At 34.9% G+C, this 16,926-nt stretch overlaps 1 protein-coding gene across 2 annotated transcripts in view; it reads left to right on the forward strand.

The window, feature by feature from the left end:
- Positions 1-14,162: 14,162 nt before the first annotated feature.
- Positions 14,163-16,926, forward strand: part of NXPE4 (neurexophilin and PC-esterase domain family member 4) — a 30,205-nt gene continuing 27,441 nt past the window's right edge. For both annotated transcript variants that reach the window (XM_003253173.3, XM_003253174.3), the window contains exons 1-2: positions 14,163-14,348; positions 15,169-15,277. In XM_003253173.3, coding sequence (XP_003253221.1) covers positions 15,170-15,277 — 108 coding nt within the window. In that variant the 5' untranslated portion in view covers positions 14,163-14,348; position 15,169. The remainder of the gene's footprint in view (positions 14,349-15,168; positions 15,278-16,926) is intronic.

Consider the following 16,926-nt stretch of genomic DNA (forward strand, 5'->3'; position numbering starts at 1 on the left):
AAAATGAGAGAAAATATTTGTAACCTACACATTTGACAAAGGACTAATATCCAGAATCTACACAGACCTCAAACAAATTAGGAAGAAAACATAAATAGTTCTATTATAAAGTGGGTAAATTACATGGACAGACATTTTTCAAAAGAAGACATACAAACACCAACAAACATATAAAAAATACTCAGTATCACTAATCATCAGGGAAATGGAAATTAAAAGCATAATGAGATACCACCTTACCCCAGTCAGAATGGCCATTATTAAAAGTAAAAAAACAATAGATGTTGGTGAGGATGTGGTGAAAAGGGAACACTTATACATTCTGGGTGGGAGTGTAAATTAGTACAACCTCTGTGTAAATAGTATGGAGGTTTCTTAAAGAACTAAAAGTAGATCTACCATTGAATCCAGCAATCACACTAATTGGTGTCTACCCAAAGAAAAAGAAGTCACATCAAAAGACATCTGCATATGAAACTGTATTTCAGCACAATTCACAACTGACCAACACATGAGAGGATAAACAAACAGTAGCATATATATGCTATATTTATATATAGATATAATATAAATATATAATATATGAATATATATAAATTTAAAATGGAAAAATAATGTATTATATATTATATGTTTCATATAATATATTACACAATTTATATATAAGTTATATTTTAAAATAAATAATTTAAAAATAAATTATATATAACATATAAATTATTATATAAACACAATATTAATATATAATATATGTTATATAACATACTATATATTATATGTTATATAATTATATATAATAAAATAATATATAATGACATTGTATTTATAATTATACTATGCTATATTATTATATTTTATATATAATATTTTAATTAAATTATAATTATATTTTATATAACAAATTATATTATTATATTATTACATTATAATATTATATAATATAATATCTTATATATAAAATATTTAATATATACTATTATATTATATTATATTTCATATAATATATAATTATATTGTTATATACTATAGAATATATTATAGAATACATATGTTACATATATAATATAAATTATATATAAATGTTATATACTATATTATATAGTACATCATATAAAATATAATATATAAAATAATATATTATATATAATACAATGCAATAATATCCAATAATAATATAATTACATAATATGTTATAATTATACAACATAATATATTACATAATATTATTATATATAATATATATTTTATATATAATATACCATATACTTATATATAATATACTATATATTTATATATAATCATATAAACTATATAAAATATAATATATAATATATAAAATAATATATAAAAACAAAATAACAATTACATAAAATATATAATATATAAAATAGGTAAAATATATATTATAAAAAATATATAAAATATAATAATATCATTATGTATTAAATTATATAACATAATATTCTATATTATATAATACAATAATATAATATATCATACACTATAATATATTATATTTAATAATATATAATTATATATTACATATTATATTTATATTTATATTATATAATTATTATATATTTATATTATATTTTATAAATTATATATTACATTATACATAATAAATATGATATATAATATATAATATATAATATGATAAATAATATATTATATCTCATATAATAAATAATATTTTATTTGTAATAAAATAATAAATTATAATATATATTTTATAATATATAATTTATACACAACATTTCGATATATAAATTATGTATTACAATATAATAATCTTATACATCATTACTATATATTCTATAACTATTATATATTATACATAAAGTATCATTATTATTTATCAAGTAATACTAGTTGTTACCTATGAGGCAATACCTATTATCCACCGGATAACAGTGGTCACCTATGGGGCAATACTTATTATCCACCGGGTAACAGTGGTCACACATGAGGCAATACTTACTATCCACCGAGTAACAGTGGTCACCTAGGAGGCAATACTTATTATCCACCGGGTAAGAGTGATTACCCACGAGACAATACTTATTATCCACTGGGTAAGAGTATTTACCCAAGAGGTAATACTTATTATCCAGCAGGTAACAGTGTTTACCCATGAGGCAATACTTATTATCCAGCGGATAACAGTGGTTACCCATGAGGCAATACTTATTATCCAGTGGGTAACAGTGGTTACCCACGAGACAATACTTATTAGCCAGTGGGTAACACTGGTTACCCATGATGCAATACTTATTATCCAGCGGGTAACAGTGGTTACCCATGAGACAAAACTGATTAAACAGTGCCTACATACGAGGCAATACTTATCATACAGCGGGTAACACTGCTTCCCCATGAGGCAATACTTATTACCCACTGGGAAACAGTGGTTACCCACGAGGCAATACTTATAATCCAGCAGGTAACAGTGGTTACACACGAGGCAATACTTATTTTCCAGTGGGTAACAGTGGTTACCAACGAGGGAACACTTATTATCCATGTGGTAACAGTGGTTACCCACGAGGGAATACTTATTATACAATGGGTAACAGTGGTTACCAATGAGGCAAAACTTATTATCCAGCAGGTAATGGTGGTTACCCACGAGGCAATACTTATTATCCACCGGGTAACAGTGGATACCTATGAGGCAATACTTATTATCCACCGGGTAACAGTTGTTACCCATGAGGCAATATTTATTATCCATCGGGTAGAAGTGGTTACCCATCAGGCAATACTTATTACCCACCAGGTAACAGTGATTACCCACGAGGCAATACTTATTACCCACCAGGTTACAGTGGTTACCCGCCAGGCAAGACTTATTACCCACCGGCTAACAGTGGTTACCCATTAGGAAATATTTATTATCCACCGGGTAACCGTGGTTACCCATGAGGCAATACTTTTTATCCAACGGGTACCAGTGGTTACCCATGAGACAATACTTATTATCCAATGGGTAGCAGTGGTTACCCATGAGGCAATGCTTGTTATCCACCAGGTAACAGTGGTTACCTACAAGACAATACTTATTATCCACCGGGTAACAGTGATTACCCACGAGTCAATATTTATTATCCATCACATAACATTGGTTACCCCCGAGACAATACTTATTATCCACCAGATAACAGTGGTTACCCATTTGGCAATACTTATTACCCACAGGGTAACAGTGGTTACCCACTAGGCTTTACTTATTACCCACTGGGTAACACTGGTTACCCACAGGGCAATACGTATTACTCTCTGCTAACAGTGGTTACCCACGAGACAATACTTATTATGCACTTTGTGACTGTGGTTTCCTTTGAGGCAATACTTATTACCCACCGGGTAACAGTCGTTACCCACAAGGCAATACTTATTACCCACAGGGTAACAGTGTTTACCCATGAGGCAATACTTGTACCCACTAGGCAACAGTGGTTACCCATTAGGCAATACTTATTATCCACCGGGTAACAGTGGTTACCCACTAGGCATTACTTATTACCCACTGGGTAACACTCATTACCCATGAGGCAATACTTATTACCCACCTGGTAACAGTTGTTACCCACGAGGCAACACTTACTATCCTCCGAGTAACAGTGGTTACCCAAGAGGCAATACTTATTACCCAGTGGGTAACAGCGGTTACCCACTAGGCATTTCTTATTACCAACTGGGTAACAGTGGTTACTCATGGGGCAATATGTTTTACCCTCCACTAACAGTGTTTACCCACGATGCAATACTTATTACATACCAGTTTACAGTAGTTTCCTATGAGGCAATACTTATTACCCACTGGCTAACAATTGTTACTCATGAGGCCATACTTATTACTCACCGGGTAACAGTGGTTATCAACGAGGAAATACTTATACCCACCAGGTAACACTGGTTACCCACAAGGCAATACTGATTATCCACTGGGTAATAGTGGTTACCCACAAGGCAATACTTGTTATCCAGGGGGTTACAGTGGTTACCCACGTGGCAATACTTATTATCCAGCCAGTAACTGTGGTTATCCATGAGGCAATACTTATTATCCAGTGGGTAACTGTGGTTACCCATGAGGAAATATTTATTATCCAGTGGGTAACACTGGTTACCCAGGAGGCAATAGTTATTATCCAGCATGTAACAGTGGTTATCCATGAGGCAATACCTATTATTCACCAGGTAACCATGGTTACCCACGAGGCAATACTTATTATCCAATGGGAAACAGTGGTTACACACAAGGCAATACTTATTATCCAGTGGGTAACAGTGGTTACCCACAAGGCAATACTTATTATCCAGTGGGTAACAGTGGTTACCCACGAGACAATACTTATCCAGCAGGTAACACTGGTTGCCCTGGAAGCAATACTTATTATGCAGCAGGTAACAGTGGTTATCCATGAGGCAATACTTATTATCCACTGGGAAGCAGTGGTTACCCACGTGGCAATACTTATTATCCACCGGGTAGTAGTGGTTACCCATGAGACAATTCTTATTATCCACCAGGTAACAGTGGTTTCCCACGAGGCAATACATATTATCCAGTGGGTAACAGTGCTAACCCATGAGGCAATAGTTATTATCCACCGTGTAACTGTGGTTACCCATGAGGCAATAGTTATTATCCACTGAGTAACTGTGGTTACCCATGAGGCAATACTTATTATCCAGTGGGTAGCAGTGGTTACTCATGAGGCAATACTTATTATCCACCAGGTAACAGCAGTTACCCAAGAGACAATACTTATTATCCACTGGGTAACAGTTGTTTCCCAGGAGGCAATACTTGTTACCCACTGGGTAACAGCAGTTACCCACGAGGCATTACTTATTACCCAATGGTTAACAGTGGTTACCAATGGGGCAATACGTGTTACCCTCCGGTAGCAGTGTTTACCCACGAGGCCATATTTATTACCACCTGGTAACAGTGGTTAACAACGAGTCAAAACTTATTACCCACCAGGTAACAGTCGTTACCCATGATGCAATACTTATTACCACCAGGTAACAGTGGTTACCCACGAGGCAATACTTGTACCCACCAGGTAACACTGGTTACTGACAGGGCAATGCTTATTATCCACGGGGTAACATTTTTTCCCAATGAGGCAATACTTATTATCCTCTGGGTAACAGTGGTTACCCATGAGGAAATACTTATTACCCAGTGGGTAACAGTGGTTACCCACGAGGCATTTCTTATTACCCATTAGGTAACCATGGTTACCCACGGGGCAATACGTATTACCCTCCACTAACAGTGGTTTCCCATGATGCAATACTTATTACCTACCGGTTTACAGTAGTTTCCTACGAGGCAATACTTATTACCCACCAGGTAACAGTTGTTACCTACGAGGCAATACTTATTACCCACTGGGTAACAGTGGTTACCCATGAGGCAATACTTATACCTACCGGGTAACACTGGTTACCAACGAGGCAATACTTATTTGCCACTGGGTAACAGTGGTTTCCCACGAGGCAATACTTATTACCCACTGGATAACGGTGGTTACCCACGAGGCAATAGTTATTATCCAGGGGGTTATAGTGGTTACCAATGAGGCAATACTTATTATCCAACAAGTAACTGTGGTTACCCATGAGGCAATACTTATCCAGCAAGTAACACTGGTTACCCAGGAGGCAACAGTTATTATCCTGCTGGTAACTGTGGTTATCCATGAGGCAATACCTATTATTCACCAGGTAACCATGGTTACCCATGAGGCAATACTTATCATCCACTGGGTAATAGTGGTTACCCACGAGGCAATACTCATTACACGCTGGATAACAGTGGTTACCCACAAGGCAATACTTGTACCCACCAGGTAACACTGGTTACCGATGGGGCAATGCTTATTATCCACCGGGTAACAGTTGTTACCCATGAGGCAATACTTATTATCCTCCGGGTAACAGTGGTTACCCATGAGGCAGTACTTATTACCCAGAGGGTAACAGTGATTACCCACTAGGCATTTCTTATTACCCCGTGGGTAACAGTGGTTACCCACGGGGCAATATGTATTAACCTCCGCTAACAGTGGTTACCCACGACGCAATACTTATTACGTACCAGTTTACAGTGGTTTCCTATGAGGCAATACTTATTACCCACCGGGTAACAGTCGTTACCCACGAGGCAATACTTATATCCACCGGGTAACACTGGTTACCAATGAGGCAATACTTATTATTCACCAGGTAACAGTGGTTAACCACGAGGCAATACTTATTATCAACTGGGTAACAGTGGTTACCCACGAGGCAATAGTTATTATCCAGGGGATTACAGTGGTTACCTATGAGTCAATACTTATTATCCAGCAAGTAACTGTGGTTACTTATGAGTCAATACTTATTATCCAGCTGGTAACACTGGTTACCCAGGAGGCAATAGTTATTATCCAGTGGGTAACTGTGGTTATTCATGAGGCAATACCTATTATTCACCAAGTAACCGTGGTTACCCATGAGGCAATACTTATTATCCAATGGGTAACAGTGCTTACCCACAAGGCAATACTTATCCACTGGGTAACAGTGGTTACCCATGAAGCAATACTTATTATCCAGGGGTAACACTGGTTACCCAGGAGGCAATACTTATTATCCAGTGGGTAGCAGTGGTTATCCATGAGGCAATACTGATTGTCCACTGGGTAACAGTGGTCACCCACGAGTCAAAAAAAAAAAAAAAAAAAAAAAAAAAAAAAAAAAAAAAAAAAAAAAAAAAAAAAAAAAAAAAAAAAAAAATAACCAGAGTCAATAACATTATTATCCACCAGGTAATCGTTATACAGCATACTGTTCCACCAGGTAACATTGTTACTATGAGGAATACTATTACAAAAAAAAAAAAAAAAAAAAAAAAAAAAAAAAAAAAAAAAATAACAGTTGTTATGTATGAGGCAATACTGATTATCCACCAGGTAAGAGTAGTTACCTAGGAGATGAGGCAATACTTATTATCCACCAGGTAATAGGAGTTACCTATGAGACGAGGCAATAATTATTATCCACTAGATAATAATAGTTACCTATGAGATCAGACAATAATTATTATCCACTAGGTAACAGTAGTTACCTATGAATCAATAATTATTATATATGATTTTGTATTTTATATGAGAGAATTATTATATATGATTCTGTAATGATATTTGAGATAATTATATATGATTCTGTTATCATATATGAGATAATTATTACATATGATTCTGTAATTATATATAATTATTATATATGATTCTGTAATTACATGAGATAATTATTATATATGATTCTGTAATTATATATCAGATGATTATTATATGATTCTGTAATTATATATGATTCTGTAATTATAGTGAGATAATTATGTTTCTGTAATTATATGATATAATTATTATATATGATTCTGTAATTATATATGAGATATTTATATGATTCTTTAATTATATAAGAGATAATTATTATATATGATCCTGTAATTATGAGATAATTATTATATATGATTCTGTAATTATTATGTATGAGATTATATGATTCTGTAATTATTATATATGAGATTATTATATACATATCTATAATTTATATATGAGATTATTATATATGAATCTATAATTTATATATGAGATAATTATATATGATATAATCTATAATTTGTATATAATTATTATATGTGGTATAATCTATAATTTATATATGGGTTAATATACAATATATAATATATAATTTATATATTATATTATATATAATATATATTATATATTACAATTACAGATATTCATATATGTTTAATAATAAATATATATTATATGTAATATAATATTACATTATATATAATGTATAATATAATATATAATGTAATATATTACATATATTATTGTATGTTATAATAAATTATTTAATATGTCTAATTATATTATATATAATTATAATATATAATTTATAATTTAAATATTATATATAATAAATATTTAATTATTTATATAAATTGTATATTATATATCATATAAATATATATATAAATTTAAAAAGAACAAAATAACATCTTTTGCAGCAATATGGATGGAACTGGAGGGTATTATCCTAAGTGACATAACTCAGGAATGAAAACCAAATACCACATATTCTCACTTATAAGTGGGATTCAAGCTATGAATACACAAAAACATACAGAGTAGTATAATGGACTTTGAAGTCTCAGAAACAGGGAGCGTGGGAAGGGAAATGGGATGAAAAATTACTTATTGGGTAAAATGTATGCTATTTGAGTCACAGGTAGACCAAAACTCCAGACTTCACCATTATACAATTCATCCACCTAACCAAAAATCACTTGTGCCCCTAAAGTTATTTAAATAAAAATAAGTAAATAGCAAAACAAAAAACAACAGTGTGACATTGATAGAATAAAACATGTACAGATGGCAACTTGAAATGTTCAAGTGGCAACATCAATCTTTTCGAAATGATGGACTATTTGGCAAATTATTTGGTATATGATATGTGGAGACTGAATCATTTCATGGAGAACTATACTATATTTTCCCATTTGAGAAGGTTTTTAATTCTTTTTACTTTTAATACATTTTTGAATTATAGAAAAGTTTCAAAATAGTATAGAGGATTCTCATATATCCTTCAGCCAACATCAGTAAATAACATCTTGCATAATAATCATCAAATGTTCAGAATTAAGAAATTAACATTAGTACACTAGTCACTATCAATGAAATTACAGACTTTTTTTGGATTTTACTAGTTTTTCCATTAATGTCCTTCTTCTATTTCAGGACCCAATCCAGGATCTCAAATTCCATTTAGTCATCATGTCTCCTTAGCTGGAGACAGTTGCTTAGTCTTACATGGTTTTTCATGATTGTGACACTTCAGAAAAATATTAGTTATTTTGTAGAATGTCACTCAATTTTTTTCTATCCAAAATTTTCTCATAATTAGATTGAAGTTATACACTGTTGTCAAGAATACCGTAGATGTGATATGCCCTTCTCAGTACAGCATTTGTGTCTTATTATTAGAAATGATTAACTATTTGGCAGATTATTTGGTAAATGAAGGAATGAGGAAACTGGGTCATTTCATATATAACTATTTTTGTTTCAATTTGAGAAGACTTTTAATTGTTTTGACTTTTAAATGAGTTTTTGAATTATAGAAAAGGCTGGCAGATTATTGCCAACCAAGATATGTCTTATTACTGGTTATGTCAACCCTTCATCACTTGGGTAAGCAGATATTCATTGATTTTCTCCACTCTAATGTTACTATTTTTAACTTTGAAATTATAAATATATTGGTAGAAATAAACTCTTGTTTTTCTTCAAACTTTTCCTCACTGATTTTAGTATTCATTAGCAGATATTGAGTACAGCAATTATTACTGAAGAGTTCTAATGCTCACTTTGTATTTCCTTCACTTTTGTCATATTTGTTAGTTGGAATTCTTCTGTGAGGAACAGCTGTTTATTCTACCCCATTTATTTATGCTATTATTTACTTTTATAGATATGAACTCATAGATTTTTTTTAATTCTATGGGTTATATTCTGATATGGTTTGGATCTGTGTCCCTGCCCAAATTTCATGATGAATTGTCATCCCCAGTGTTGGAACTGGGGCCTGGTAGGAGGTAATTGGATCACGGGGGCAGAGTTCTTATAAATGGTTTAGCACCATCCCCCACTGGTACTGTATAGTGAGTGAGTTCTCACAAGACCTTGTTGTTTAAAAGTGTGTAGCCCCCCCCCCGCAAACTCATGCTCCTGCTCTGGCCATGTAAGACACCTACTCCCACTTTGCCTTCTGCCACGAGTAAAAGCTCCCTGAGACCTTCCCAGAAGCAGAAGCTATCATGCTCCCTGTACAGCCTGTGGAACCATAAGCCAATTAAATCTCTTTTCTTTTTAAATTACCCAGTCTCAAATATTTTTATAGCAGTGTGAGAACAGACTAATACAGAAAATTAGTACTGGGGAGTGGAGCACTGCCATAAATATACCTGAAAATGTCAAAGCAACTTTAACTGGGTAACAGGCAGAGGGTGGAGGGCCCAGAAGAAGACAAGAATATAAGAGAAACTTTGGAACTTCCTAGAGACTTGTTAAATTGTTGCCACCAAAATACTGGTAGTGATATGGACAATGAAGTCCAGTCTGAGGAAGTCTCATGGAGATAAGGAACTTATTGGGATTGGAGTAAAGGTCAGTTTTGCTATGCTTTAGTGAAGAACTTGGAGGCACTGTACCCCTGTCCGAGGGATCTGTAGGACTTTGACCTTGAAAGTGATGATTTAGGGTATCTGGGGGAAGAAATTTCTAAGCAGCAAAGTGTTCAAGAAGCAGCCTGGCTGCTTTAACAACCTATGCTCATATGCATGAGCAAAAAAAAAGATGTAAAACTGGAACTTATACTAAAAAGGAAGCAAAGTATAAAGGTTTGGAAAATTTGCAGCCTGGCCATATGGTAGAAAGAAATGGCCATTTTCAGGGGAAGAATTCAGGAAGGCTGCAGAAATTTGCATAAGTAAAAAGGAGCCAAATGCAAAAAGAGTGCAAGCCATAAGCCTTGGTGCTTGCACAGGGTGTTAAGCCTGCAGGTGGAGACAATGGGGAGAAGGCCTCAAAGGCATTTGAGAGAACTTTGTGGAAGCCTCTCCCATCACAGACCTGCAGGCCTAGAAGGGAAGATTGGTTTTGTGAGCCAGGCCCAGGGCCCTGTCACCCTGCACAGCCTCAAGACACTGGTCCCTGCATCCCAGCTGCTCCAGCTCCAGCCATGGCTCACAGAGGCCCAGGTACAGCTCAAGCCATTGCTTTAGAGAGTGCAAGCCATAAGCCTTGGTGGCTTCCACAGGGCGTTAAGCCTGCAGGTGCACAGAGTGCAAGAGTTGAGGCTTGAGAGACTCTACTTAGATTTCAGAGGATGTATGGAAAAGCCTGGATGTCCAGGCAGAAGTCTGCTGCAGGAGTGGAACCCTCTAGATAACCTCTATCAGGGCAGTGTGGAGGGGAAATGTGGGGCTGGAGCCCACACACAGAGTCCCCACTGGGGCACTGCCTAGTGAAGCTGTGAGAAAAGGGCCACCATCCTCCAGACCCCAGAATGGTAGATACACTCGCAGCTTTCACTCTTCACCTGGAAAAACCAAAAGCACTCAACATCAGCCCTTGACAGCAGCTGCAGGGACTGAACCCTGCAAAGCCACAGGGGCAGAGCTTCCCAGGTCCTTGGGAGACTACTCCTTGCATTAGTGTGCCCTGGATGTGAGACATGGGGTCAAAGGAGATTATTTTGGAGCTCTGAAGTTTAGTGACTGCTCTTCTGGGTTTTGAACTTGCATGAAGCCTGTAGCTGCTTTCTTTCTGCCAATTTTTCCCTTTCAGAATGTAAATATTTACCCAATGCCTATAGTCCCATTGTATCTTGGAAGTAACTAACTTGATTTTGATTTTACAGGCTCATAGGTGGAAGGGACTTACCTTGTCTCAAATGAGACTTTGGACTTTGGACTTTTGAGTTAATGCTGAAATTCACTAAGACTTTGAGGGACTGTTGAGAAGGCATGATTGTATTTTGAAATGTGAAAACAATGATTGTATTTTGAAATGTGAGTGTAGATTAATATATATTCCAAAACAATTGTTATTTATTTTGTGGCTCAAATTGTTGCAACTTTGGTCATCAGGAGCTCTTTCAGGTTAGCTTCTGGGCCATTTTGACATGTTCCTCCATTTTTTAAAAGGCATTTCCTAGCACCCCAAGATGCTCCAGGCTCATCTCATATCCCCTGACAAAGTGATGGAATCAACCAGCCACTTCTCCAGGAAATTCTGGCTCCCTTTACTGGAGAATTAAGAAACCAAGGTCTAGGCACTAGGTGTCATTGCTTCTAGGGCTTCTCCATGGATAGAGCTTGAAAATATACGTCTGTGTGCATGAACCCATGTATACATAAAAATGCATATTTACCCATCAAAAAACTCTGAGTGCATACTCATAATTCTAATTCCAATTGAATATCACAAGGTTAATTTTAATATACCCATTACATGTTCTTGTTTATAGTTTCTTTCTCCAAAAATATTTTCTATCCGATTCTTTATAGAAAAAGTTTGTCCACCCCTGGTTAATATCATTCAGATTTCAGATCACTGTTCATATATTTGAATTTAAGAATATATTGACAGAAGTTTTCTATGTTCCACTTCTTTTTCTCCTTCTTTTCCTTCTGTTGGGCTAATCAAACATTTTTTATTATTTCATTTAATCTTCATTGTTGATTTATTATGTATACCACTTTTTAAAATAAATATTTAGTTTAATTAGATCCCATTTGTCAATTTTGGCTTTTGTTGCCATTGCTTTTGGTGTTTTAGACGTGAAGTCCTTGCCCACGCCTATCTTCTGAATGGTATTGCCTAGGTTTTCTTCTAGGGTTTTTATGGTTTTAGGACTAACATGTAAGTCTTAAATCCATCTTGACCAAACACCGCATGTTCTCACTCATAGGTGGGAATTGAACAATGAGAACTCATGGACACAGGAAGGGGAACATCACACTCTGGGGACTGTTGTGGGGTGGGGGGAGGGGGGAGGGACAGCATTAGGAGATATACCTAATGCTAAATGACAAGTTAATGGGTGCAGCAAACCAACATGGCACATGTAACAAACCTGCACATTGTGCACATGTACCCTAAAACCTAAAGTATAATAATTTAAGAAAAAGAAAACCAAGAAAAAAAATATTTAGTGGTTATCATAGGGTTACAATATTTTTCTTAATTAATCAGAGTCTACCTTCAAGTAATATTATCCCAATTCACACATGGTATAAAGACTTCAAGATAGTTTTTCCAACTTCCTACTTTTCATTCTTTGTGCTTATGCTGTTATACATATACACTATAAACACACAGTATTAGAGATCAAAATGACAGGAATCTTAGATTCAGCCCTGTTTCAAAGCTCATCAGATGACTTGCACAAATCATTCAAACTTTCCTCTGTGCTCTTGGTTCTTTAAGTCAAGCATATCTATTATGGCTACCTCATAAAAAGATTCCAGGTTAACATTAGATTTCAAAATCTATGTGACCAAACCAAATTAAAATCTATAAATCTATATGTCTCAGAGTAGACTGTGAACTTGGGTGGTTGCTGGCATCAGTCCTCTAAGAAGCAGCCAAAACAAACCCACTGCAAATACTTTTTTCTTATTACAGGCTCCTCAGTGAAAAATTTAACAATCCTAGACCCAGTTTTATAAGGTTATAACAGCTTTTCCAAAGGTCATCATGAAAAGACATAAAGAAGTACTGTTAAGGAGAATTTGGTAGAACAGGATCAAAGATGTTGGAAAATTTTCAAGATCTGAAACAAGAAGACCAGTTGTGAAACTGGTCTTGATTCCATCTTTTTAAAAACATAAGACTGGAAAGATTGATGGGCATGCTTAAATATATTTACCCTCCTGTGTAGGGCAGCAGTAACGAACCCATGAAGGGAGCCACAGGGCCAGCAGCTACTGCTTCCTGTGGGCACTGGTGCAGCTGTCTGGGTGCCTGCTCTTTCCAGCACTGTTTTCATCAGATCAAGAATACAAATCCCAGATGGATTCAAACCCATGACTATAAGCTGTCACTCTGTTAGTCTCAGATGCAATTAATACTATTGTCTTCCCTATGTTATATTTGAGGTTCTTTTAGTTCAATTCAGCAAACTGTATTGAAACCTACTATGTATGAGATAATATGCACTTGAATCCTGCCAACTGGGTCTTGATGATAACGCTCAGATGGAAACTAGAAAGTTTGACTTTCCATTGATGATTACTCTCAATCATTCAAATTTCTGGCTCTTTTTCTCATCAGTTATTTATTGTAACTATAATATTTATCAAATTGTATTAACTAAATACAATTATTTATCAAACACTCTTTTTCTCGTCAGTTATTTATTGTAACTAGAATTAGACTCATAAAACTTCAGGAATTTGAAATCATATAACCTACTATGCAGAGCACTTCATTTCTCCTTCCTACCTCTGCTTGAGCTAATAACTACAGTTTGTGATCCAGGCCCCTCCTTAAGGTGGAGCTGACGTGGCTGACACTTCTGTCTTAGCTGAAACAAGCAGAATCCATGCTAAAGGTAAACAAACTGCAACTTATATCTGCAATTTATTTTGGTATAGAGGAGAGGTATGCCAGTAGCACAGTGGTGGCTTCAGAAGAAATCCTCAACACCTAGCTCACCAGAGAGTCTACGTATGGGATTGAACAATCTGTAAACTAAAGGTAAGAAAATATTTGTAAAATTGGGAAGGTGAGGGAAAGGTGTAACATTTATTTTGGGTGCAGAAACGTCTAATGCCCATGTATAAACTGGGGATCTGGGGTGAAAGGTGTGTCTAGGGGAGGGTAAATTTTGAGGGATGGAAAGTTTTAGAAAGGCAGCATTCAAGCAATCTGATGTTAAAGTTCCAAGTTAAAAGAGAACTTGGAATTCCGGTGCAAAGAGAAATGTTAAGATGAATCATAGAAAAATATTGATAAAGCCTGAAATTTTTTAAGTAAGAAATGTTTTAAAATAATTCTTTTCAAGCTTGAGGGGTGCTAGAAAGCCTGCTAAAACAGAAAAGGAGGACATATTAACAGATTGGCATTAATGAAACAGAAAAACCAATTTACATTCAACAGGCTCTGTGATGATGTGGTTCTCAGGGTCAATATTTGCTGGAGTATTTTGTGTCTGCCCTTGAGTTTGAGGGGATAGAACAGGGAACCTGATAGTTAGGTGACAAATAGTCTGGAGACTTCATCTAGACATGAGCAAGCTTGCATCCTTCAGGCCCTTAGCTGCCCAATTTCTTAAAGTTCACAGTGGGCTCCATGAAATATCTGTTCTGTAGAATGTACAAGTACAAGCAGATAGCTAAAAGAGAGCACCTGGGAGATAATAAGTACAGCTGCGGGGGTGAAGGTTTACTTCTAGGAGTTATTTATCTGAGGCTAAAAAGTAATCATGAGCCAAAAAAATTTCAAATGTTTCCCATATTTGTTTGCTTTTCTGTTTTGTTGTATGTTTTCGTGCTTGTTTTTGTATTGTCTCTTGTAGGATGAAAAATTGTATGAAAATAAGTATGATAAATTATAAGTCGCTATTGGCACTGTTGTTTATATTAGCCTCCTGGATCACTTTTACAGTTTTCCAGAACTCCACAAAGGTAGGAAACGCTTTATTTATGTGGTTTACAGAAGCTTATTTTTGCTTATTACCTCATCTGTTCTAGGAAAGGCTAAACTACAAGACTTGTAGATTATAGGAGGGGAGTTTCAATAGCTAGATACCAAACAACATGCCTGATAATCATTAAGCAATATGTGAGAGGATAAATACTGTGTGTGTGTGTTCACACACACACATTCTTCCTTTGTCACATATAAATGCATTGCACCTATCTTCTTCAATGCTTAGCTCATCTTTTTACTTTCTTTAAGGGAACATCTGAAGAACAGGATATCTATATTTTTGGTTTTCATTTGTTTTTAATTTTTAATTTTTGTGGGTACAAAGTAGGTGTATGTATTTATGGGGTAGATGAGCTATTTTGATACAAGCATACAATACATAGTAATCACATCAGGGTAAATGGGGTATTCATTGCCTCAAGAATTTATCCTTTCTCGTGATACAAAACAATACAATTATATTCTTTTAGCTATTTTTTAAATGTAAAATAAATTATTGGTGATTGTAGTTACCCTGTTATACTGTCAAATACTAGATCTTATTCATTCTGTCTAATCATATTTTTGTACTCATTAACTAACCCGACTTCTCCTCCATGCCCCCACCACCGTTCGCAGCCTCTGGTAGCCAGCATCCTACTCTCTATCTCCATGAGTTCAATTGTTTTAATTATTAACTTCCACAAATAAAAAAGAACATGCAAAGTTTGTCTTCTGTGCCTAGTTATTTCACTTAACATAATGACCTCCAGTTTCATCCATGTTGTAGCAAATGACAGAATCTTGTTCTTTTTATAACTGAATACTACTACGTTGTGTATATGTACCATATTTTCTTTATGTATTTGTCTGTTGATGGACACTTAGGTTGCTTACAAATCTTGGCTATTGTAATCAGTGCTGCAATAAACATGGGAGTGCAGATAGCTCTTGGATATACTGATTTCCTTTCTTTTGGGTATATACCTAGCAGTGGGATTGCTGGATCATATGGTAGCCTATTTTTAGTTTTCTGAGAAACCTCCAAACTGTTCTCTATAGTAGTTGTACTAATTACATTCCCACCAACAGTGTACAAGGGTTCCCTTTTCTCCACATCCTCACTAGTATATGTTACTACCTGTCTTTTGGATAAAAGCCATTTTAACAAAAGTGAGATTATATTACATTGTAGTTTTGATTTGTGTGTCTCTGATGATCAGTGATGTTGAGCACCTTTTCATATACTTGTTTGCCATTTGTATATCTTCCGGTAAGTGTCTATTCAGGTCTTTTGCCCATTTTTTAATTAGATTATTAAATATTTTTGCTATAGAGTTGGTTGAGTTCCTTGTATACTCTGGATAGTAATCCCTTGTCAGATAGATAGTTTGCAAATATTTTCTCCCATTCTGTAGGTTAACTCTTCACTCACTTGATTGCTTCCTTTGCCGTGAAGAAGTTTTTAGTTTTATATAATCCCATTTGTCTATCTTTGCTTTTGCTCTCTGTGCGTTTGAGGTCTTATCCAAAAATCCTCTGGCTAAATCAGTGTCCTGAACAGTATTCCCTATGTTTTTTTCTAGTATTTTCATACTTTGGGTCATGCATGTCAGTCTCTAATTCATTTTGTAACTGAGTTTTG

This window comes from Nomascus leucogenys, chromosome 15 (assembly GCF_006542625.1).
Source record: "Nomascus leucogenys isolate Asia chromosome 15, Asia_NLE_v1, whole genome shotgun sequence".
Taxonomy (NCBI): domain Eukaryota; kingdom Metazoa; phylum Chordata; class Mammalia; order Primates; family Hylobatidae; genus Nomascus; species Nomascus leucogenys.